At 38.4% G+C, this 26,363-nt stretch overlaps 1 protein-coding gene across 1 annotated transcript in view; it reads right to left on the bottom strand.

The window, feature by feature from the left end:
* The window catches only part of Tox (thymocyte selection associated high mobility group box), a 292,509-nt gene that overhangs the window by 20,625 nt on the left and 245,521 nt on the right, over window positions 1-26,363 (bottom strand). Inside the window, exon 5 of the mRNA XM_051196284.1 lies at window positions 10,866-11,096. Coding sequence (XP_051052241.1) covers window positions 10,866-11,096 — 231 coding nt within the window. The remainder of the gene's footprint in view (window positions 1-10,865; window positions 11,097-26,363) is intronic.

Below are 26,363 nucleotides of genomic sequence, written 5' to 3'. Positions count from 1 at the left end.
TTATTTGAAGTCCAGCAAATGACTACCCTTGCAGCTGAATCCTAGAAGGGCCTATGAAATGAATGTGATTACGCCCCTTTAGGAGGCCTAACAGCTTTGAATTTCACATCTACAATTTCATAGAGTAAAAACTGATTGAAGTAAAGACACATTAGTGCAATGTTACCATTTGATCATCCTACCATCTTTACTAATTGAGAAACCAAAGAAAGTGAGCTATGCTGTTTAGAAGTTTTCTTAGTGTTCATGATACGAAAGTTGATATATCCTTTTGATTGAAGCTCAGGAGTGTCAAAGATTCACAGGATTATTGCAGAATTCAAACCCAGACTCTTCTGTGGAAATTCTCACGTGAATACAAATGACACTAAAGTATTTGAACATTATGACCCTACTCGGCCCAGGCACAATTAGAAAGAAGGCACTTCTGATCTTTACTGATTTAGTCCTTTCCCCCTCCTACTAGTTTTTCCTTACATTCATTTCTCCATGACATAATTTGTAAATAATGACATTAAGCACAGTTTCTTCTTACTACCTTAAAGTGGTTCTGTGGGACTGGAAGGATTGCTCAGTGGGAAGAGTGCTTGCTTACAAGTATGAGGGCTTGTTTTAAGTGCCAGGACCCATATAAATCTCTCAGCATGGCTGTCCATGCTTGTAACCCCAGCATCATGGGAAGGCATAGGGAGATCCTGAGAGTAGAACTTGCTGGTCAGCTGTCCTAGCAGAAATGGCATGCTTCTGTTCAAAACGATACCTTGTCTCAAGGCAATAAGGCAAAGAGCAATAAGGAAATAGACCAGAGTCCCTCTCTGATCTCTGAATGCATGCATAGGGGCATGCATGTCTACATGTGCATGCATGCATCTCTCTCACACACACATACATATACACACACAGATACACTCACAGACATACACATACAGACACACAGACATACACACAAATGCATACAGACACACACACAAACCCACACAGACACAAAGACACACATATACACACACAGACACACAAACACATAAATGAACAAATATACATATACACATAGACACACAGATACACACACATATAGCACCAGACACACACATACACACACAGACATATACACACAGACATACATACACACTGACACACACAAACACACAGATATATATACACACACACAGACATACACATTCACAGACACACACAGAGATACACACAGACACATACACAGACATACACACAAACATGCACACAGACACTAACAGACAGACAGACAGACAGACAGACACACACACACACACACACACACACACACACACACACACACACTCAGACACACTCCGTGGCTTTGAGAGGTATTTCCTCCCATACATATAGACATTTTAGAAAAATTTGAAGAAAATATTTAGTAAACAAATCTTTAACACTTCTAAGTGTCCTAAATAATTACATCACAATGTGAATTAATATGCTATACTGTGCACTAATTTAGCTTTTAGAGAGATTATAATATATGTAGCCTTCCCCAAATGTTATTTCCTGAGCAGCAAAAGGTAAGATGGCATGATTCTAGCATTTCCTCTTTCTTTGACTTGGCTTTTATTTGGAACCACAACAGTGTAGTCATGAGGTTTACCCTTTGTGGGGCTGCTGGCAGCTAACACCACACAAAGTGTTAACATTCCTGCAATGTGTTGATTAACAACTCTTGGACAGAGAAGCACATAACTCCCATACTTCAGACTGAACACACGGCCCGGTTCCACCCAGGATCAATGCTGTTAGGGGATACCTGACAAGCATTCAGAGATCCCTGTTTCACAAATGGCTCCCCATTGGCTATTGATGATCGGCTATGCTGGGATCATTGTGTAAGTGCCTAAACACCACTTTAGGGATGTGTAAACTCATCACTTCACATTATGTGGACTGATGGGTCCACATGCTCCCAAATAGCTGCAGATGTGCAGGGGGAGAACTCAAAGGTGGCTCATTTCAGGAGGTATATTTCTGTAATTGTGTTTAAAGGATGGTAGCCCAGATCAGAGTGGAAGTCTGAGGTTGCCTACCCAGTGGTAATTAGAGCATCCACCTTTGAGAACTGCCTAATGGCTCCAATACTACATGCTGTGCGTGCCTCTCTGATGCTTCTCTCTAAAGCTGGCCTAGGGTGCTGTTCGAATGCTACATTAATGGAAATGTCCAAAGACTTCCAACCCCAGAGAATGATACTTACACGGGAGAATTCCACATGTAAAGAAAGTAGGGGAAACTCTTACTCTAGGACAGAAATTTAAAGATAGCTGCTAAAAAAGTCCCTAAAAGATGTTTCAGAACTTCAAGTTAGGGAAAGAGAAAGCCCTTCATTAGCAGAAACTACAGGGGTTGTGGGATAGCATTCGACAGTGAGCAGTCACTCCAGTGATCCAGTACACCGGCCTGACCTCGAGACCTGTGAGGATGGATCTCATTTATGTCAAAGTTAAGTTTGGGGAAGACATAGTTTCTCTCAGGAAAGACAAATATTTTAAAGGTATGTGATTCATACAGTAAATATTAGTGTTCTGCTGAGCTACAAAATGGCTTCCAAATGGGCCACAGCTGTTTGAAATAAAGTCCGAAATTGGCCAGAAGTGGATTTAAAAATCATAATACATCATTTATCATTTCCCCAATTCATCCAAACACTTTTGAATTCATCCTGCCTTGACATAGTTATATGCTGGGGTTTGTTATTCCAAGAAAGCCACCATTTCCTATCTAAGGAATGCATCTCGTTGGTTAAACTAAAACACATATAACAGCTAACCCGAAACATACATAGATAGACATCAGACAGCAGTTCTGGAGAACCCAGACCCTGTTCATATGATCCTGTCATCCACCCAATGCTATGAAACCACTGAGTCCATGTGTTTTTACAGGCTGATAATCCCTAATTAAAATCAGCAGTCCAATGTCAGTGAATACAACACACTTAAACAGAAAAAAGTCCTTCACAAACAATCCACCCAGCTAATGGAGAAAAGCAAAACCTTATAAATACCAGCTAATTCCCTCTTCCTTCTTCTTTCTGGCTCACGCTTGTAACCTCTAGTCAGTTTACTTCAACAGTTTTTAAAGGCATAAAAAGAAAAGGAGCAGAATCCTTCTTACTTTGAATTTTATTCAAACCCCATTTAAAAATTGACAAGGTATTTTCCTTTTTGGGTAAGTGCAAATGTCTCCCCTCTCTCCCCTACTACCATTTGTTATTTATAGAAAATGCTTAGCAACAGAATTATGTATGAAGAAGAATTACTTCATCACAATTCCAGAGACACATCTTCAGAAACTTTATGTAGACTTTCCCTTTCAGGGGCGCCACTGTTTAGGTCAATCGGAGAAAATGTGTTAGTATTTTATACATAGTTTGGTCCTTAAATATGGTCACCTATCTGTCTTGTCTATCTGGCTTACATTTCCTTAAGGATACCCTACCTGGAAGGACTTCATAAGGTAGTGTTCAGAGAATCGAAAACATTATAGGATGTGACAAAAGTCTTGCTCTTAATTCCTTTTGAAGACCATCTGATACACCGGAAGGATCTTGGTCTGTTGGTACCACCTGTTCTTGGCTGGTGGGGACCAGAAACCAGCAGCTTGGCTTTAGAGATGGCTATGCAACATACCTGCTTATTTATTAAATGAAGATGACTAGCTGAATATCATGTTGTTCAATTACTCTTAACCAAAATAGACTGGATCCTATGTGCCTAATGTATTGTGAAGCATGAAGGGTACAGAAACAAAATAGCATTTACATTATGCTTTGGTTACATGATTCCTTTGTAGTTGTCACCAGGCACTTTTTTTTTTTTTTTTATACAACATCTTTAGTTCCTCCAACAAGAATTGCCTTGGTATTATTATCCCTATTTGACAAAAACAGAAAACATAGATACAATAAACAGTGAAATACAACAGACTCAGGAGTGAGTCAAAGTAATCAGATGTCAATCCTTTGTGTTTACTCACTGGGAAAATACCCTCAGATGCCCTCTGAAATTACAATTTTTCATGGCAGAAGCCTAGCACCCAGGACAGTACTTGGTACATAATAGGTGCTCAGGAAACACAGACATCACTAAACGATAGAGCAGAATCCTGAGAAATGTGTTGGCAGGTAATCCTGTTACCACATTGTCTCAACAGGGTGCACTTACATAAAACAAGATAGCTGCAATGGCATTAGGCTGTAACATTACACAAGACCACTGTTGTCCACACAGCCCATATCTACAGAAGTAGTGTTATGCATCCCACGACAGTATTTAGTGAATAAAAATCCCTGAAATGGGGTTTCACGTTAGCATGGATGGTAAGGTAAATTATTAAATTGATTCCTCTAAATCAGAACACACATCAGTGGAAACAGAGAGGTTGATAAATATGTAACCTTTACCAAATATATGTACAAATGAAAGTTTTAACAGACTTGAATGGAATGAATATCATATTGGAATTATCTCCTCACCAAAGCTATGGAAACTTCAAATGAATTATTAGCACCCACTGTGTATGGTATATAAATATTCACACACATGTATTACTCATGTTATTGGCCACAGTGCGTGAGACACTCTCATTAATGTAGCACTATGTATATGTATATGTATATGTATATGTATATGTATATATATATATATTTGGTTTTAGAAGTAAAATATGCTTAACACTTCAAGTTATATTCTAATTGCTCACTTGCAAATTTCTACGTATATAAATTTTGCTTACATGCTACAGCCTTATTTTGCTAATTAAAATTTCCTTTATATGTTATTTGAATATTATGTTTTGAATGTTATAATTTTTATTTTTTATTATTTCTTTCTGAGATTATCATATGAGTACAATGTATTTTCTTTCATCTTATCTATCCTCCATATCCTCTCCAACCCCTCCTATGTCCTTCCTGACATCTCCCTGTCAAATTCAAGTCCTCTTCCTCTATGAATGTATGTGTGACTGTGTTTGTGTGTGTATTTGTATGTGTGTGTCTGTGTTTGTGTATGATTTTGTGTGTGTGTGTGTGTGTGTGTGTGTGTGTGTGTGTGTATACATGTGTGTCTATTAGGTGCTGCCCTGGATGCTTTTGTGTGGAGCTGAGGCTTCCAAAGAACAATTGCTTTACCTACACTTTATGCTTCATCTTTTAGAAAGTGGGAAGCATGACATGTTTATAATTAAGTAGCAAAGACAATCTCACACTTGTGCCAGTGTTATGGTGTGGCAGGGCTTTCATTCCCCTTAAGTGTGGTTGACACAAAATCCAAATTTTGTCCTAAGATTAGGGGCCAAAACCACAGCAGCATTTATGGAGTGAGTATCTGAGCAGCAATGAGGAGTAAATGATTTGATTCCGCAGGCTCCGAGGATTTGTCAGCTGCTTCCTAAGTATAATTCTGGATCTTCATATCCCTGCTGCTTCTAATTTAGCAGGACAGGCTCCTAATTGAAGCAAATTAACTATTTACACTTGCCCCTTCTACCAGAGAAGAAGACACAGCAGCAGGAAGAAGGAGGAAATCACATTCTTCCCCCTTGTGTCAGATCTGCCCTTATATAAACACATTAACAGTAATTTCATGAGGCGTCAAACACAGGAATAAATACTGAGAGATAAAATAATGAGGTGCCGTTATTGAGCCGAACTGCTGGGGCTAATATCCTTGGATATGAATTATGCATCCCGAAAGAAGGCATATGCTACAGTATTCAAACGCCATCCCTGCAAGTGATATCTGCTCATTAGGCTGTGCATCTTGAGGTAAATCCACTCTCTTCTTCCACGACAGGACTAGCATTTACAAAAATACACTCTCCAGGCACCATGGACTGCGGTTTTTCCTGAATACACCAAATCCGAGTCGGCTTTCCACTCCTTTTTTAGCACAACAGCATGTTTATTTAGCTCTTGGCTGCAGCTTTAAAGACATTTAACGTAGTGTAAACAGGAACATTTTGTTTGTAATTTGCTAAATGTCGTACAGCCCGACTGTGTCTCCAATTAGGAACTTAAGGTTCATTTAGTAATTTACATCTGGTTCTCATTTAAGGTGACTTTCCATGACTAAAAGGGACTCAAGAACCATTTACAGCTCTCTGGGCCAACCTGTTCTGTTCAAAGCTGACCAGCCCTTTTATGTTATAGACTTTGAATTGTCTTATATTGCCATCATGAGCTTAGGTCCTGTACCTTGGTGATCAGAATCAGAACATTCCAAAGTCACAGAGCAATGAGAAATTTAGATAGCACATTATGAAAAATTTCAGCCGAAGGATGCTGAAATTCTGAGGAGCCACGATGCAGGAAGATGGTATTGTTAACTTACTTTTCTTCCTCTGCAGGTTCCAGTCAGGGGAAGATAAGTAGCAAAACCTGGCATCACAGCAATACTTGTGTTTTATGCCCTTCCTCCATCTGGTGTCTTTTAAACAACTTGGTATGTTTCTGAAAGGGGTTCTTCATTGTCTTACGAGTCATTAGCATTTAAAACCCCCATTGGAATCCCAAGCACAATTTTCTCTGCATTCCAGATTCAGCATTTTCTTCCCAAGTATTCAAATAGAGCCATCTCTGATATGTGGAGTGTTTGGTGTCTTTGCAGGGGAAGATTCCTGAGGGAGGTTTTGTGTTCCTTGAGAATTGTTACCATTTATTTTAGCTTCCTTTTGATTTCTCCTCTTTCAAAGTGCATTTGTGGAATCAAAGTACATGCAGTTTCTCACTCACTGTGGAGTCTAAGAACTGAAGACCCGCCCTCCGTGCTGACTTTCCACTCTGCCTGGACTCCACACTGAGCAGACATGCTATGGAAACACAGTGCTCCATTAGGCATGTTCCTACTGGCCGGCAGAAAACTATTCAATTGTAATATCACTAATCATGTTTTCCCTTAAATATTGTTAGTTTCTGGGTCGCCAATAAGTCATTGATAACTCTGTCCATTTCCCCCGTTTGTGTTTATATTTGTAGCAGCTCCCAGTGTGGGCTATTATGACAACAGGGTTTTCAAGCAGCTATAGAACTTGAAATCTCCACCTCCTACCCACACTGCCTACACAAAGCAAAGCCATCCTGTGGGCTTGTCTAAACTAATTTAGGAGTGTTCCTTCAAAACCCCAGAGCAGCTATTATATAGTGTGTCGGCACAATGAGCCAACAGAAAGGTAATGGATGGGTGATAAGCACATAAAATATCTTGGGATAATTTTGACATTTTTTGGATTCAAACATGCCTTTTAGGCAGGCATGCTTGCCTCATTGGCATCTCCTGTAAATAGTGATTGTCTGAAATGGTGCAGCAGAATGGTGGCTGGACCATAGGATGCCAAGTGCTCTGAGTGAAGGGATGGGCCTCCATTTGAGAGTAATGTGCAGTCTGTGTCTTTATTAAGCAAGAGTATCTCTAGATGGGTTCTTGCTACATCAACAGGGAACATTAGGCACACCACAAATCATCTTGGGGTGACCTAAATTGCTCCTCACATCTTATTTGGGTAACTCTCAAACAAGTACTCACATTTTAAAACATACCTTTCAAGAAACATAAGGTAGAAGTATTGTCTTAGACAATCTTGGCATAAATCTGTTTTATCGAGTAGATTTTGATTCTGCATATATGAATTCTATTGTCCAAATATTATATAATTCTATCCTTTATTTATCAAATGCATTTTCCTCCCAACACCTCAACTACCTCCATAAAGAGAAAAGGGAAAATGTCTTGACATTATAGTGTTCTATTAAACAGTCTTGACTATTACATTGTAACTGTAATCACATCTACTCTGAAACATAAAGTAGGGAAATAGGAGTAATGTCCCCTTTTAAGATGGCAGTCGGTAACAGTAGTCTACTCTCTCTCTCTCTCTCTCACTTTGTATCCATATGTATATATAATCTCTTTCATGCACATATATGTAATCTCTCTACACACACCCAATTAATCATATATGGCTAGGCAAATGTTGAAAGATATTTTAATATTCTTCTTTTGTTATATTAAAAATACAAGTCATCACTGTAATAGAATCAGTGTATGAATTTTGTCTCTTTATACTTGCTGTCTTTTGGAATTAACTGGTTTTGATTGTATGAACATTATTTTTTTTTCTCCATCAGCAATAACAGTACAGGTAGTTATTTTTATGTTGGAAATGCAAAAGACAGCTCCTGGGCTGTGAAGTCTTTATAACTCTATTGAAAACCCTGGGTTTGAATGTATGGAAATCTTAAGGTAACTGGACCACAAAGGCAGTAAGGAAAGGAAACTAAATGTTAGCCAGAGAGAGGGGTGTTTTTGAAAGAGTAGAAGGCAAAGCAGAACAAAAGGGAACCATGTATACCTTCTGATGGACACGAGTTAGGTGTAGAGTCCTTGAAGAAAACACTTTCTGGAACATCCTCCAGCAAATTTAATCTTAGCATGGAAGGGGACAGGGGTTGATGCTCAGGACATTTCCAAGAGTACACAAAGGGATGGGAGGGCAGCACAATAGGTACGCATGGATGTGACATTGTTCAGAGAATAGGGACAAGGGCTGGGCTCTCTCATCCATGTGAACTTTAACCATCATTCAGCAATTCCCTACTAATTGGAGGGAAGATACCTTTAGAGTTGCACCCTCAATGAGAAAACTCATCTAAGGCCTGGAAAGATGGAAGATAATTGATTTGAGTTAGGAACCAGCTAGAAACTGCTTCCAAAAATCCTGAAATAACAATTAGATTTCAACTAGAATTATGCAATGCAACATTACCTGCTCTATTAACAGTCACATGACTACATTCGTTGAATGCACAGATTTCTCACAGTTTGTTAACCACCATTAAATCTGGACTCTGTAGGGAAGTCTTGTTGACATTCCCTCTGTCTGACCATCTTGAAGATATAAGAAAATGTGTAGAAATTTCAGGTCATGAAAGATAACTGACTTACAGTAGAGGTGTGGGGGATGGGAGGATGTCTGTTTTTTGACATCTGGTTTAGTCATTGCAGCCATCACTGCTGCTAAGAGTTTGTCAAGAAGAGAACTGTATGTTCAATGGCAAGCTCTCCTCATAGTAGATATCTCCTGGCTATGAAAGCATGGAGAGATTAGTAGCATAGTGGAGACCTATTTGTCTTGCTTATTGCCAAATCTACTGGGTCTGGACAGTGCTTGGCAAATATATGCTCAAAAATATTTGTCAACTAAATGAGTAAACTTAATTTTCCTGACTCTATTTCATAGATTTTTGACAAGTCATTATAGACTTGTGAGTACTGAGTTGTATAAAGGAGATAATCTAAATGTCTTTCAACAGTATAAATCCTATATATATGATTCCTCTAAGGCACACACATTTGTCTTCTTTTAAAAAAAGTTCTAATCCACTTTCTACCATGTGTGTATGTGTGTGTGTGACAGATCGATAGAGATAGATAGATAGATAGATAGAGGATCTGTATGAATATGGTCCTGTGCATGTCAAGGTGCATGTGTGGCAGTTACAAGACAATCTCAGGTCCAGGCCATTGTCTTCCATGTTGTTTGTGTCAGGGTCTCCTTGTTCGTCTCTTCAGTGAATGCCAGGTTAGCTGGTTCATGAGCTTCCAGGGACTTCCCTATCTTTGCTTCTATCTTGCAGTAGAAATGCTAAGATCACATCTGGCTGCATATGAGTGATGTCACATCTGGCTGCATATGAGTGACATCACATCTGGCTATATATGAGTGACAATACATCTAGCTATATATGAGTGAAGTCACATCTGTCTGTATATGAGTGACATCACATCTGGCTGCATATGAGTTCTGCTATTTATGCGTTTTTAACTCAGTCCTTCATACTTGCACAGCAAGCACTTCACCTCTGTTTTTAAGTGTACTTCCCTGGACATGGTGAAAAGCCAAAAATACTTCTATCAAGGGTCAAATGTGACCCTGACACATGATGAATGCAGAAATTTTTATTTCGTGATAGCTATGGTTATGTTGTCACATTGATTATTTGTTATCATGCTTATTTAATGTTTGTGGCAATAATTCTACATTGCAACAATGGCCATCTAGCCTCTAGTTTAGGAACAGGATTGCTATTGCTTCTTTACATGGGTGAGTTCCATCGATTTTCTGAAACTTCACTCCGCAACCTCTTCACGATCTCCCGGGCGACTCCTGGCCCTGCTGGCATGTGTCACACGCCTTCCCTAAGCATGGCTCTCATTCACACCATGTCCATCCATAAGAAAAGAAAGGGAAGTCACCCACCTTGGGTAAAGAAATGGAAGTTTACCCAGCTTGGAAACATGGGTTGGATAATATATCCTGGCGGTCTTTAGGAGAGGGTAAGGATAGAAGCTCTTAAACGAGGTTCATTTTGCAAAGAACAAAAAGAGTGTGATGACACCGGTAAATAATGAGTTCTGGAGAGAGGTGTGCGTGATTTTCAGAGGAACTTTTAGTCTATGCTCACACTGGCAACATGAAGAAGTGATGTAATCTTGGCTGAGGTATGAGGAAGTCCTTCCCAAAGTAGCTACACTGGATAAAACTTTGAAACAAGGGAACTAACTTGCTACTTATGGAAGAGTATAAAGAGAGTCCAGATGGAGGCCTCTGTTAGAGTCTGGTTCAGGAGGGGACACTTTCTAAGTCAAAGTCACACTCTCTGACAACTTTCCTTGATGCCCACTGAAGCTCTTTTTTGAAGCCCATAATACTGTCTGTGATCAAGCTTATTCCATCCATGTTGTTTATTTTTTATTTTTTAAAATACTTTTTTTTCATTTAAATTGAAAACAATCTCATCTTACATACCAATCCCATCCATTTCAAACCCTTCTTACCTGTTTCTGCTCTTCTCCAAGGCCATCCCACATGGAAGCCACAATCTTAGAGACTTCACCAAAGGTAGCGTTTGGATTTTGGCCTTTGATGGCAGCCTGAGTATCACGAAAGAACAGAGCATAGGCCGACACAGGCTTCTGGGGTTCATTGGGGTCCTTCTTCTTCTTCTTTTTGGGAGTTTTTGGTTTTTTCCCCATATCAGAGGCAGGCCGCTTCTCTCCACCATTGATCTAAAATAAAAATCAAGACCGAGTTACAGAGGAACAGAGAAACCTGTGGCTGAATCATATTGTTACTCTTCCTTGACACACACACACACACACACACACACACACACACACACACACACAATGTTTCCCACACAACCCCCACCCAGAGATATCTCTGTAAGAATAGAGGGAATTGCTGGTGTGGCGTTACACATGAATCCTCCTGTTCTGTTAGGTTAATGGTAGAATGCTTGTCCAGAATGCTCAATGTCTTGGATTTGATCCCTAGGACCACAACACAACAAAAAAAGTACAAACAAAAGGAAAATATCTACATGTCACATGATTTCTATATTCATCCTTTTCCTGGTTCACTTTACCTACCTCTAACATTTTTGCTTCCTTTTGTAATTTTTGCTGTGTATGCCATGCCTAGCTGGAGTTTCCGTGGCATAGCCTAAGCCTGCCCCCCACCATTTCTGTAGAAGTGCTGGGGTTACAAACATATGGTAATATATAATGTCTTTACATGAGTTCTGGGGATTTGAACACAGGTCTTCACAATTGTCAGCAAGCACTTCACTACTGTTAAATGCTACTCCTTGTCTCCCTTCATCCTTTGTCTTTCACTGTAGTTGTGACAGCAGAAACCTTTTCTTGCAGTGATCTTATTGGGCTTGCTTTCTTCTGTGGAGGTCAGACTTAGCTTCCTCAATGACTTTAAACATTATGTCAGCATGTCTAACAAAGTCAATGCTTATTGTTTAGAGAGTGGACAGCTTTAGAACCTGGGTCACTACTCTCCAGTAGAACTTCTGCAAAATTCTGCAAACGGATGGCAAAATTCTATAGTCTACACTGTCCTATTTGGCTTTTATGAGCCACATGATGGCAACAAAAGCTTAAATGAATGAGATAAGTTGTATCCTTTTTCAAATTCAACTAGAAACAAATACTGAATGGCTAACTTATTGACGACTTTATCCCCAAGAATCTAGATTCCAGAAATCTCTAGAACAATTTAGATCAGCATTTTAATCTGCTTAAAAATACATTTAGTTTTTCTCCACTGTTCTGAGATTATTTAAATTGTTATTCTGACACAATCAGAAAAGATACACTGGTTGTACTTAAGGCACCTATGTGTGAATAACATATTTACTGCTAAGTAAAGAAAATGTCATTCAGTGAGGATTTTGATGGGGATTTCTTTCTACCTCTAAAGTCACATGACTTGATAGGATTATTTAATGTTGTTTTCTGTGAAGACCCCTCTTCATAAGTGCCTGTCTGACTGATCTAAATCTTGTTTACATGATCTCCCAGCATGATCTCACAGTTGTTCTGACCCTTATCTTCTATGGCTACTCAGTATTTTTCCTACCTGTGGATAGTATATGACTTATTTACATAACATGCATGGTGAGGAATGTGAGTTAGATAACCTCCCATGTGAAGAATCCTATGGACATATCAGAAGACCTAAGTTCAAACATTCTTTTAGTTAACCATCAGCTGTGTTATCTTTCTTAAAGTAAGTTTCCTGAACTCTTATCTTTCTACCTTAAGTTAGTTTCAGATCTAGTTTTTATAATTACTGTAATGTTCATAATTATATATTTTAAAAATTTAAAAGCATATTTGAATATGAGTGATGAAACTTTAATAAAATAACTCATCAAAGAAACACAAAAACATCATCTTGGATTTTGAAAATGTGAAGTCAGTTTAAAATATTTGCTCAAGAACCAATAAGAAACAGGGAAAAGGCTTAGTGAATTTTTTGGCTTTGTTTTCATTTGATAAAGATAGAGACCTGAGAATAATAATTAAGCTATTGACAGTTGATGGTTGCTGGAAGGGGAACAGCTGATTTTCTATAAGGATTTGGTACTTGAGTGGCTATCCATGCTCTACTCCATCATCTTACACCCTTGTACATTACAGGTAGTACTTCTTGGATTTAGTGTGTTTCAAAAGGGCACATAAAGTTGGAAGTTGTGTTGGTTTGTTAAGAATGACCCCAGTAAGACTGTATATTTGAATGTTTAGTCACCAGAGAGTATAACTGTTTGAAATAATTATAAAGTTAGGAGGTGTAGTCTTGTTGGAGGAAGTATGTCACTGGAGGTGGACTTCGAGGTTTCAAAAGCTCATTCTAAGCAGAGTCTCTCTCTCTCTCTTGTTTGTAGATCCAGAATGTAGAACTCTCAGCTACATCTGCAACACGTCTGCCTGCATTCTACCATGCTTCCTCTGTGAGGATAATGGACTAACCTCTGACACTGTAAGCCAGCCCCCAATTAAGTGCTTTCCTTTACAGGAGTTGCCTTGGTAATGACGTGTACCTTCACAGTAACAGAACAGTGTCTAAGACAGGAAGGAAAGTGAGGAAAGTGACAGGAGAATAATTAGAGGGGAGAGGATGGGGGCGTTAATCACTATACATTATACGCATGCATGAAAGTTCTGAACAATTAAAAAAAAGTTCTGCTAGAAAAAAATAGAAGTTGGCTACTCTGAAATTGTCTACTCCAGGAGATGAAAGACCCCCACAATGACATGATTCTCTGAATCAAATTAGGGTATTGTAGAGTAACACTAGTCTGTAATCTGAGGGGTGAGTCTATGAATCTGCCTGGCCCCTATAATTCTGTCAGAAGAGAAGGTCATCAAGTATGGTTGCCTGTGGAGAACCTTTTAAGAAGTGCCCTGATACACCTAGGCATGGGATGCTGATCTTAGTTAAAACATCTCAATTCCATTTTACTACCTGACACATAAATATACTGAAAGAGAAATCAGCTACCCTTTTCTGTCCTTTTTATACCCAAGTCCTCAAAGCACTTTTCACTGTGTCTTATCATCACTTCTTGTTGCTTCCAATTCTTGTAGCTTTTCATAAAGTCACCAATGCCTTCAATGAAGTACCAAAGTTCCCTGGGCAGACACATCTTTCCCAGTCTTGGGACATTAGCCCCCGGGTTCTTCTTTTATTTTGCTGGTCTTGCTGGTTTCAGAATCATTTTCTTTGTCTCATCTTCCCTTACATGGCCATTCTGCATGCTTTGCAGGGTTCTGTGCTGTAAACTCTCTTCATTTATGAATCTTATAAACACATAGGTTTCTATCCCCATTTGTGTTTGGATGATGGCTAGGTCTGGGTTCCCCTGATTTGGCATGAATATAAGCAACTATTATTTGATGTGATTATCTGAAAATCTTAATGCTATCTCAAACTCATCAGGCTTTTGTGATGCGTTTGTTGAGTTGCCTAGATTTCCATCCATAGCATGCAACAAACTTCTAACTACACAACAAAGTGCACATGGTTGCTATGCTTGGGTCCCTAGCCCAAGTGGAAGTGTTACCATGGTAGATCAGGTCTACTTTTGCTTATACAAGCACTTACATGGTTCCCGAAAAACACAGTATGTATTTAACAGTTGCTATAGTACTAGTAAATAAAGTAAAGTAATACTTTGACAGGAAGGATGAATGAATGTAAGTACAAATGGTTCCTGTTACAGGAAATTACTCACAGATTTGCTCAAGCACTTTAAGATAATAAGCAAATATGCAGTAAAAGAAAAAAACATGGACAGGTTTTATTTAAAAAGCATTTGAAATATTACTAGCAATTTCCTTGTGTTACAGGATGTATCTTTGTGATTTTATTTGTTTTACAGTTTGTTTTAATGTCTAATTTTATAAATCATCATATACATTCATAATAATACACTATTTTTAAAAAGAATAACAAAAATGAGTAAACAATGAAGAATGTTAAAGCTGGTGTGCAAGCCACCTTTCCTGGATAAGTGTAGTTACCACTCCTCATCAGAGAAGTTTCTCTTTACAGCAGATGGAGATCAGTACAGAAATCCATTACTGTATGCAATGCATAGATCAGCAGATCATGGGCAATGCACCCCCCAACAGACACATTTATTTACATTACAGCGCCTTCATCTATGGCTCAGAGGACACGAAGGAAGATAGGGCAGAGAGCTTGTAAGAATAATGCCAGGAAGTCTGCTGTAAAACAATCTCTCCTAGAAATAACTGCATAGACAGGGCTATAACAATGGCTATCTCAATGGACATGCTAATGGAGATGAGAAAAATTTCTCAGGGTCCCACCCTTAGGCAAAGAACTTAGGCAACTAACAACTTCTGGGAAAAGAAGAATGAACCTACCTCAGGGATGAGCCTCTTATTACTTGTCCAATGCAAAGTGGTCAACTCTGAAACTCCTCGCATTATAGTGTTATATTTGTGTATACGCATATATACATACATATGCATGTATGTAATAGCAACTAGAGGAAATGAGGCTATAAACTTGAGAGCAGAGGGGACATGGGAAGGCTTTGAAGGAGGGTAGCTGGGAGTCACTGGAGGGAGAAAGGTAGCGGTAAAGTAATGTAATTCTACTTCAATTAAAACCGTATTAACAAAAAATGGTATTAAAGACAGAGTACTCAAAGGAGACCAATATTCAACTATGGATGACTTCTGAGGATATGGTGTGCATCATGGTCACTGCAGTAAGCAATGCTGTAGTATACACTAAAAATTTGCTGAGAGTGTATTGTAAACATCCTCATTAACAATAAAACAAATAGGAAAAAAATATAACAAGAAAACAAAAATCATTCACCAGGTAAGATAAATTGGTGGGTGTGTTAACTATCTTGGCTACATTAATTGTTTCATAATATACATATATATCAAATAACCATGTTGCATACCTCATTTATCATTTTATTTGTCATTCACAGCTTAATAAAGTTACAAATAAAAGAGGTGATTTTGACATTTAAGCGAGTATTTAATCAATGATGGAAATATTTAGAAATGGAACAAAGCACAGATAAGTAAATGCTTATTCCTAGAGAGTATTACCTGTATCATTTTAAAATTTAATTAAAATAGTAATTATTGGACACGTTGAAATAGTTATGACTGACAATTTTGTCAATCTTTCCAGAAGATAATCAATTGTCAAGAGATAAATCTATCATGTAACATGACTTATTAATTAAAGGATTTCCCCCAATTAATTTTCTTTCTCCAACCCCAAGAACTCAGGCTCATCTCATTTTAAGCTGGTTTTATAATAATTCTCTGTTCTATAATAATATTCTATTTTTTTAGACGACTGATGTGGTGGTAGTATGAATTTAATTGGCCCCCATAAGCTCATAGGGAGTGGCACTATTAGAAGGTGTGGCTTTATTGGAATAGGCATGGCCTTGGTGGAGGAAGTGTGTCACTGTCGGCGTGGGCTTTGGGCTTTCCTATGCTCAGGATACTGTCCAGTTTCTGAGTCTATTTTCTGTTGCCTTCTGCCTGTATGGCTGTATGTTTGCCTGTATGCCATCATGCTCCCTACCATAATGATAATGGACTAAACTTCTGAAACTGTAATCTGCTGCCTCAGTTAAATGTTTTCTTTTTAAGAATTGCTGTGATCATAGTGTCTTCTTCACAGCAGTAGAAACCCTACTAAGGCATTGAATAAGGAGAAGAATCTGTAACAAAAGAGGCTCAGAGACGTGGATTGTAATACAGACTATAATTCTGAAGGGATGCATCGTATATTCTAGGAAACCCTAAACCATCCAGCAACCAACCTTTATAGTTAGCTGTCTGGAAGTTTTCCAAACTTTCTTGGCTTGGTTTGTAGAGTTGGGCAGAGTACATTTTCTCGTAATGTCAGAATTTTGTTTAATAGAAGGAAACATTTCATGATCTCTGCCTCCATACACAGAAGGTACAGGAGACACAACCCACATGCCAGATGAACCTTTGGTGATAGATCTGACATTCCAGAGAAACAGAAAGCTGTAATGCTGGGGGTATTACCCCACCCTTAAAGCCAGGTCACTCATATCAGTATATCATATTTGGTTTTGCTCTAGCTGAACCAAGAACATACCTATATTTCAGTTACTAGCATGGCAAGCCTTCCGTTTAGAGACAAACTCAAGTCACTATTGCTCAGAATTACCTACCATGCAAGCAAACCGACAGGTACATGAGAGGACTAACCTAAAACATAGCCATTCACTACTCATTCCTCAAGATTCACTGTCCTTTCTTCAATAATTAATCTAGGTCATCAAAGCTATCTTGGGTTATAATCTTCCAACTACTCATAAAATTGCCTGCATGTAACTTGACTTTACTTTGAAATAATGCCCCATGTTTTCATTATAGACAAACCTGATGGGGAAAAGAGGTATGCATGAAATATCTTTGCTTTCATGGAAATAAAATGCATTTTAGAGAGCATTGCTTATTATGTGGTTCAGTGAAAGGATTATTTCTTAGACATGATGGCTTTGCTTTTTAGGATGTAATAAAATAGTATGAAAATTTACTATCATGGCTTGACGTCTTCTGTATTCTACTACTTGGGCAGTGATTGCTAAAGATATTCGCCTCACAAACACAAGGCACAGTCTTCTGGTGTGTGGTTTGTATGTATTGTCACCACTTTTCATGGATAAGAAACATTCAGAAATGAGCGACCCTTTTAGAGCCCGCTTAATGAGCTGGGAATTTGTAAGGCCCACTTCCCATCAGTGTCTTTGTTTCTCATGTGAAAAGCACATATGTCTATATGCAAAGTTACATTGGAAAGGAGCACTGCTTCAATTTGGAACCACTTACATGCCTGAAATGGATTTCATTTTGAAAAGTACCTGACTCTTTTGACCACAAACTATTTAGAATGAGCATAAGGATGATTCATGTGGTTGAGGTGAAAAAATTGCTAAATGGATTTATAATATGTCCCTGGGTATTGTCTGGATTTTGGCTTCATATATTTATAGATGAAAAGTTAACTTTCTAAGAAGTTCTAGGTTCTATAATCTACAGTATCGCTGTCACACAGAACTTTCTAGAATGATAGGTATGTTCCCTGTCATGTCCTCAAGTTCTATGTAGCCACATATAACTATACATTACCTGCATGAAGCTGGTACAACTGAGAATGTTCATTAAATAAATCTATGCAGCCATTGACGATGTGTGGCTATTATACTGGATGTCATGGAACTGTGCACTGAACACTATTCTAGAGTATTTATCAACTTACTGAGGTTCTGTAACTAGAGAGTAAAATTCAATTCCATTGTGTTCCATTTAGATCAAGAGAAACCTTATTATGCACAAGATAACCTTCCAAAGAAGACAGGGACATTGAAAGAAGGAAGTCTTATGAATTTTTGTAGCCCTTTCCATTATGTGGTACCTTTCAGTGACTGTGACTCAACACACATTTCTGCTCTTATATTCTACAGACTGGACAAAGGTTTATCATTACAAAGCAAAGATTTGAAGTACATTTTAAAATTGTGTGAAGATGAGAGCTACTAAAAACATGACTGAACTGAAGCACAAAATGTAACCTTAATTACCTACAGAGTTATTTCATATTTGATTACAGCACTATTGAATGAACGCTTTCAAAATACATATATCCTAGTCATAAATAAATGCTACACAAAACCTTTCTTAGGTTGCACATGCTTCCTCTAACTTAGAAAAAGATGTATTTATCATACGTCTACAATCTTTAGGCTTCTAACAGCCTACCACCTTTCATGTGTTATTACTTAATTATAATGGTGCTTTTAACTTACTTATTACAGTGAAATGATACTCTTTTAATTTAAAAGAAGCATGTCCTTAGAATATTGCTTGGAGAATACTTCCTGACCTAAAGTACAAGACTTCAGCAATATCAGGGAAAGAGAGCCAGGGGTGGTGCTTAGCGTTGCAGCCCTTGCTTAGTGTGCAAAACACCCAACACACACACACACACACACACACACACACACACACACACACACACACACACCTAAAATAAACTGCCATGGTCCCAAAGCCTTTAATGGAGTCAGGAGAGCTCTTTAATGCAACTATCTTGCAGTAATCGCTGCAGTTTAAAATAGACTTTAATCAAGCACCATCCGCATAACAGGTTGAACAACAGCACAGAACTTCCCTTATAATCTTATCATAGGGAGTAAATGTTGTAAAATCTTCACCACAGGGGCGGGGCACACCACAGCACTTTGGGGATGTCCTCTTTCTAAAAGTGAGCATTCTGCTGCTCAGGTCCATTCTCTTTTCTTTCTAAGCAGTGCCTTACGGAAATAAATTCGGATAAGCACGGAGAGTGACCCCTCTCGTTACTGCTAAATCAGCAAGCCTGTAGCACTTCTTTCATTTCACAGTTGGGTTTATTATCATCATTAATAATACCAGCAAGTTCAATGACTCAACACATCAATTATAGGAAAGCATGGACAAAGAGCTTTAGGTTTGCAAGGACTCACAACCATTGGGCAGAGACAGCTTGTGAAACAAATTCATTTTAAGGATCTTTGATTCTAAAATAAAGCAAAAATAAAACCCTGCATATTTTTTTTTGGATGAGTTTAGCAAAGACACTTGGTAGCCTTATGTGAAATATAAACTGTGGGATACTGTCCAGAAAAACTATTCCAAAGTGAGAAAACGGTTGGTTATAATTACACATACCTACTAGCTTTTTATATCAGTCTCTGGGATCCACTGGATCTTAGCTAATTCTATCTGAGCAGAGCAATATGCTTACTTCTTATTCCTCTGGACTCGGGCTCTGCCTTACAAATAACATAAGCTGTCGAGGTAAGGGCCTGAGGACGTAATGCCAGGTGGCTAGGCCAAGTCTCGTGTTATTTTTATACCATGAGTTATCAAATGTGCTTGGTCATCTAGAATATGTCTAAGAACATACGCTCTTTGAAAAATACAACATCTTAGCATAATTTGAGTTAATTTCAGAAACAATCATTGGACAGGCTGAATTTTAGCATCTTCACTGGTGTTGGGTTGTTATGGCCTTCACTGATGTGTGTGTGTATGTGTGTGTGTGTGTGTGTGTGTGTGCCCACATGCATGAGTGTGCACGAGCAGAGCACACACCCGTACAGATGTGGCAATGTATCTAATGGCATTATTTAGTATATGGAAGAGGAGAAGATCGGGAGACCCTCACTCGGGATTCCAGCAGTAACCCCCCCCTCCCGTGCCACCCCCGTCTGTAAGTGACCTTTGACGATGACAGACCATAGGAAAGTGGAAGGCTGAATGGTACAGCTCCATCAAGGTTGTCATACTTGGGGGAATGTGATTTGTGGTAAGATAGCTATTTGCAGGTCTTCCAGGCTTTTATAAGTATAATCTATTCATTTTCTTTAAATAAAACTAGTTAACTTATTTGTTGATTAAGTTGGACTTTTATGAAATCTTTGGTTTGTTAGTACCCTATCTGGAGTGAGTAGATGTTTATTTGTCCCTCTCAATGTAAAGTTAACAGAAGAATATATACATATAAAAATGAATGAAGAAAACATTTACTAAATTTGGTTGGCACTAATCTAAGAACTTTGACGATATTACACATATCATATCACATGAATTGTTGACAAATAATTGTATAATAAAACATGTTAATATGGGTTATATCTGACTTTCAAGCCCTAATTTTAAATATTATGACCCATTTCTTGATAAAGTGATGTGGCATTTTGTTCTAGCACTGTTTAGTTTTATTTATTTATTTATAGAAGACTGTATAGAATTTGTACTTAATTCTAGAGCATTGCTAAAAAACAAACTAGTTTGAAGGATTATTTGATATCATAGCAACTTACACTAGTGAGTGGACAAGGTATGTGAAGGAGACTCACCAAGAACCCTCCTTCTGATTATACCTGATATGGAGGGGCACATGCACTGATGAACCAACAACTTAGTAAGAATGGTTCAAACAAAAGTTCCCTAAGTAAAAACAGAGCAGCAGGAAGATTGCTGAGTCAGCTTTCACTCAACAGTCCACAGGAGACAAAGCCCAGGACATTTAAATCAAGGATCTGATAAAGACATGATGTAAAAGAATGAGACTCGTTCATCTAACGGCTGGAGCAAAATAGTTCTCTTTGCAGGTGTCCTTGCAAGCCACAAGGATGCATGCTCTGAGAAGAAGAGTAACAGAAGCCAGCATTGCAAGGGCTGTAGTGTTATGTGGGTGGGTGTTTGGAAGAGATTGGGAAGCTTCAATTTATGTGTGGTTCTATGATACAAAGACCCACAAGACTCAGCAGAAGCAAACCAAAAGTCTCTCTGGAGGCATATGTTTTCGAACCATCTCTAAAATAATTTTAATGAAGTTCTAATAAATGAAAACCCACATTCTAAAAACAGAAACAAAAATAAGGCAAGATATGAAAACAAAAAGAAATAGGCTGCAGACTTGACAAGTAAGAATTAGGCAAGGGAGCATGTGGCGGTTGAATGAGAATAGTCCTCATTGGCTCATCTATTTGAGTGCTGAGTGCCGAGTTGGTGGAACTTCTTGGGAAGGATTAGGGTTACCCTGTTGGAGGAGGTGTGTCGCTGGGCTATGTGGGGGGAGATCTGTTTGTGTTGACTGCTCCGAGTTTACCAATAGAATCCAATATCAGTTCAGAGAGCAGAGATCACGTTTCAGTCACTCCGTGGATGTCCCAGATTTATTCCCTAACATTTATCCCTCACTTTTATTTTTCAATAAACAATAAAGGAATCTCAGCAGGGGTCAGGTTTTCACTTTTCAAAAGTCCATACTACTTATGGTTAGCTCTCCCTCTGCCTCCTACTTGAAGATAAGGATATAGGCTCTCAGATACTGCTCCAGTACCTTGCCTATCTGCTGCTGTGCTCCCTGCCATGACTTCCATGGCTGTGGACTCTCAGCCTCTGAAACCATAAGCCTCAATAAACTCTTTCTTTATAAATTGGTTTAGTCATGATGTTTTGTCACAGAAATTGAAAAGTAACTACGACAGAGGGTAGGCAACAAATACATGAACAAAATAAATTAAATATATGAGAAAAATAATATTAAATAACTAAGAAAATGTTTAGATTTGAGAAAAAATAAAGCTAAAATATACTTGAAATTGCAAATTCCTACGGTCATTTTCATTTTGGATTGGATAAAACAGAAAAAAATAATTACCAACTAAGATATAAATGTAAATAAATTAAGTAGAATCATAGTCTAGCAGGTAGGGAAGTTGCACAGAGCATGTTGGGGGTGGGAGCTGTGGAGGATAAGATTAGAAGTCTAGCATTAATCTTTTCAGAATTACAAAATGAGAACGGAGCAAGAGGCACTATCTGAAGAAAAAAGGGGTTGAAATATTCCAGAAGCGATGAAGAACAGAGATAATTAAATTCAAGATAAATGGGAAGAAGCCCACATACATCACCTTGAAACTGAAGATCACCAAAGGCAAGAGATATTCAAGCCAATTAGAGGGGACCGTCAGGCTACTTTCAAAGAAAGACAGAGGCAGTAGATCTCAAAAACAACAATGGAAACAAGGGCTCAAAAGAAAAACACAACAGCCACAAGATGCTGAAAGGTAGTTACTGCCAATCCAGAAATATACCCAGCAAAAATATTCTTTAAGGTAGGCACGTTCCAAGAAGACCCATGCCAAAAGAACTCTTTAAAGTTAAGACAAAGCAATGCTAGATGTAAGTGACACATATAAATAAAATTGGAGGAAAATTAACTATGTAAAATGATATAAATGGTATTTAATGAAATATATTATACTTAAGAATTTTAAAAATTACAAGTAAGATGACTATTAGTAACAATATAAGTATATAATACAGAAGGCGGGTATTTGGACTTAAAAGTAACCTAAATAGCAGTGTAAAGACATCAACTCATTTACATCTTTTATGTACAAACCTGTGTAAGCCTGAATCAGATCAAATCCCTGTTTAAAAAGAGGAGTTGGGCACAGAACCTCACTCTTATACATGGAGCTATTGGCACTCATTAGATGCTGGGAAAGTTATAATCAGTTTTCGCTAAGAGTGTAGCTACTAACTGGTAAATCAATCATGATCCAGTGCAAGACACACAGCAGCCAAGAATATTTTAGGGGTACAATTGGTCTTGAAGGGACTAATAAAAAGACACAAAGTTGGTGGCTATGGAAAAGAAAGTGGATGTAAGGTGACTTTGAGGAATGAGCATCAGCAAAATATGTTATAGGAAACTCAAAACTCTCAAAGAGCTAGTAAAAAAGGAAGAAAAAGAATACCAAATTTCCAGTCTTAAAATCAGAAATAATTGGAGGAGAAAAATAAGAATTTTAAAGAAGATAGAATGAGTAATACAAAACGTCTACGGAGCCACACTGAGAAAGCAAGGTAGACCCAGATGTTTGTGTAAGTGCTGGAATAGTTCCATGTCACAGCAGAAGATCATCTAACGCTGCATCATTTATGTGATGCACAGAAACATAAGGGTGTTTTCAACAGAAAAGAAAGTAAAGGAAGAAAAATATCTACTGTGGGTTTTAGTGTATAATTAAAGGAACAACTATATCCAACACACATGTGTAATGCTAGATCCTCTAAGTGTCTTGAAGTGTCTGTTAAATTATAGGAGCAGGATTACAGATTCAGAGCCACAAACCTGAGCTTTTATTTCTCTGCAGGTCTCATTTGTGACTCAAAGCTGTCAACATTGCTTCCAAGCAATCAAAGCCATGGGTGGCGTTTGCAAGGTGATAATTAATTCTGCTGGTGTATTTATGATATATTTTTTTCTGTCAAAACAGAGTTATTCTGTTTAATTGTTCAATTAGATAAACTGGAATCAATATGTAATTGCTTAGAGACAGCATGGTGTGCTAAGAGGGGCTTTGAAAGCCACTTTCTCTGGGGTGGAACTCAATATTCCTGTTTGGTTCACTTGTTAGAAATGATTTCTATGATCTTTTTTTACCTAATGCTATTTCACATTTAACTAGAGTTTCTGTAATACAACATTACATACAAATCCTGCACACATAAAGAAAAAAGTACTGTCTAATTCTTAACTGTCATTAAAAATGCCTAGGTACTTTCGGCAGAAGATTTTTCTTGCATTTCAACACACATAAGTTGAATAAGTAGCTTGAATGAATGGCAAAGGAATTCTGAATCTAACATGAGCAACAGCATTCAGAATTGTAATTGGGGTTGAATTTTTGTAAGATGTGTAAAGGAAAAGAAGCCATTTTTTTTTTGAAACAGGGATGTTTTTGAGAAATTCATTTCTTCATCCCCCTCACCCACACCAATTGCTCAAGAGTCCCTGGTAAGAACCACACAGGCTTACCTCCACTTAGAGACCTATGCATGTCTTTAAGATGTAGATATTGGATAAATGGATAGGAAACTCACTGGTAAAAATTACCACCAGTTTATAATAAACAAAATTCATGCTTTGGGACAATCACAAGCTGTGTTCCTAAGTGATTAACAGTAAATGGCAGAATGCAATTCTAAGAATTTCAGGTTCCTGTCCACCCATGTAAGTTGAAGAGCATATAGGATGTTACAGTAATTAAGACATATCCTACATACAATTTATTGTTAGAAAACACTACAAATTTTGCATTAGTTTTTTGGATTGTCAGGAAGGAATTCTGATAAAGACACAGTCCGGATGTACAAATTGATCATTATTGTGAACCCACAAATCTCTGGCCATACACATAAGGTTGGTGTTCATACTTGGATCCAGGCAATCACTGATAGTTAGGTACCATTAGAATAATCCATATTTTCTGAGGAAAACTGTCTTTGCCATCTAAATAGCCAGCTGATGCCCAGGCTGTTATGAGTCCAGTGGTTTATTTACTATGAACTAGCCATCCATTAGTACTTCTTTTTTGTCTGTGGATGCTCCCTCACTTACCACGGACCTGACTAAGAGGGTAACAGAACCAGGTAGGTATGCAGAGGCACTAGGATTTGTACCTGGGATTTGATTTGATTTTGTTGGGGGAGTCAGCAAAACATGGAAATGGTTTCCAGGAAGAGAGACGTTTACACTCACAGATCCAAAGGACAGGATTCACAGCTGAGCACATGGCCACCTGGGGAGGGTCCCAAGTCAACGAGGGACAGAAAGGACCAGGGCAATTCATGGTGCAGAGCATGTGTCAGCAGTTTGTGGGCAGGCGTTGGCAGCTTGTGAGGACATACTCACAGAGCAGGGGAAAGGCCTGGTACAGTGTAAGCAGATTCTGGACTTGGTAGTTGGATGTTTGTTGGCTGGCCCTGAACCTGGTATGAGGCAGGGAACACTGAATTGGTGTGTGAGAGGTCCAAGTTAGCTGGCTTGTATATCACAGGGGTCCTCACAGTGGAGTCATTTATGGCAGCCAACTGTATAGTCACTGAGAGATTAAGAACTCCCAAACACTAGGGCATCAAGTGCACTGCTGTCAGTAAATTGGATAATCTATGAATTGTAACTCATCTGAACTATTAAGTGTTTAGTGTGGATACTGGCAGTCAATCACGTAGATCAGATTCCATAGTATTGCCTATAGCAGTATGTCGGCAGTTTGACTTCCCCCAAACAAAATTCTTATGAAGGTGAGAAGAAAACAGAGTGACACACGTGACTATTTATTAGGAAGCTTCTTAAAGAAATAAAAGAGGGACTTGAGGGAGGGTTCAGCAGTTAAGAGCCTGTACTGTTCTTGCAGAGTTTGGTTTCTGACATCTGCATTTGGCAGCTCACAAATCCCTGTACCAACAGCCCCTGTGAGATCTAAAGCCTCTGGACTCTTGAGGTTCCTGCATATTGTCCACCCACTGCCTCTACATAGTTAAAAAATAAGATAAATCTTTAAAAAAAAAGAATGCAAATAGAAAGATAGCATTTGTGTACTGTGCGCTTTTTCACAGTCGGTAGACACATATCCTTCTCACTAGGATAAATCTGGGCAAAGCTTCATTGGTAATTAGGGAAGGGAAGGGGAAGGGAAGGGGAAGGGAAGGGGAAGGGAAGGGGAAGGGAAGGGGAAGGGAAGGGGAAGGGAAGGGGAAGGGAAGGGGAAGGGAAGGGGTTTTTAGGAAAAAAAAAAACATACAGGGTTTTGACACAGTGATTTTCTTTTCTCTTTTTAAAGTATTTTATTTTAAAGGAACAATTCCCTTAAACAACTTTAGAGGCATTTAAAGGAAAATTCAGCTGATTTCCCCCTCCGAGGGCATCTAAAAAGCAATTTCCCACCCAAATGATTTAAAGAACAGCATAGAGCCATAGGAACCAGAAAACATTAGCACCGAGGTCTGTCCTGTAAAGTCATCTTCTACCCTGCCCATCACTAGTGTGGAAGGATTGGGTCAGGTGACCTGAGACTGTTATCTAACTGC

This window comes from Phodopus roborovskii, unplaced genomic scaffold, assembly GCF_943737965.1.
Source record: "Phodopus roborovskii unplaced genomic scaffold, PHOROB, whole genome shotgun sequence".
NCBI classification, from domain to species: Eukaryota; Metazoa; Chordata; class Mammalia; order Rodentia; family Cricetidae; genus Phodopus; species Phodopus roborovskii.
Note: the sequence above shows the minus strand (reverse complement) of the source record. Positions and strands in the feature narration are given on the sequence as shown.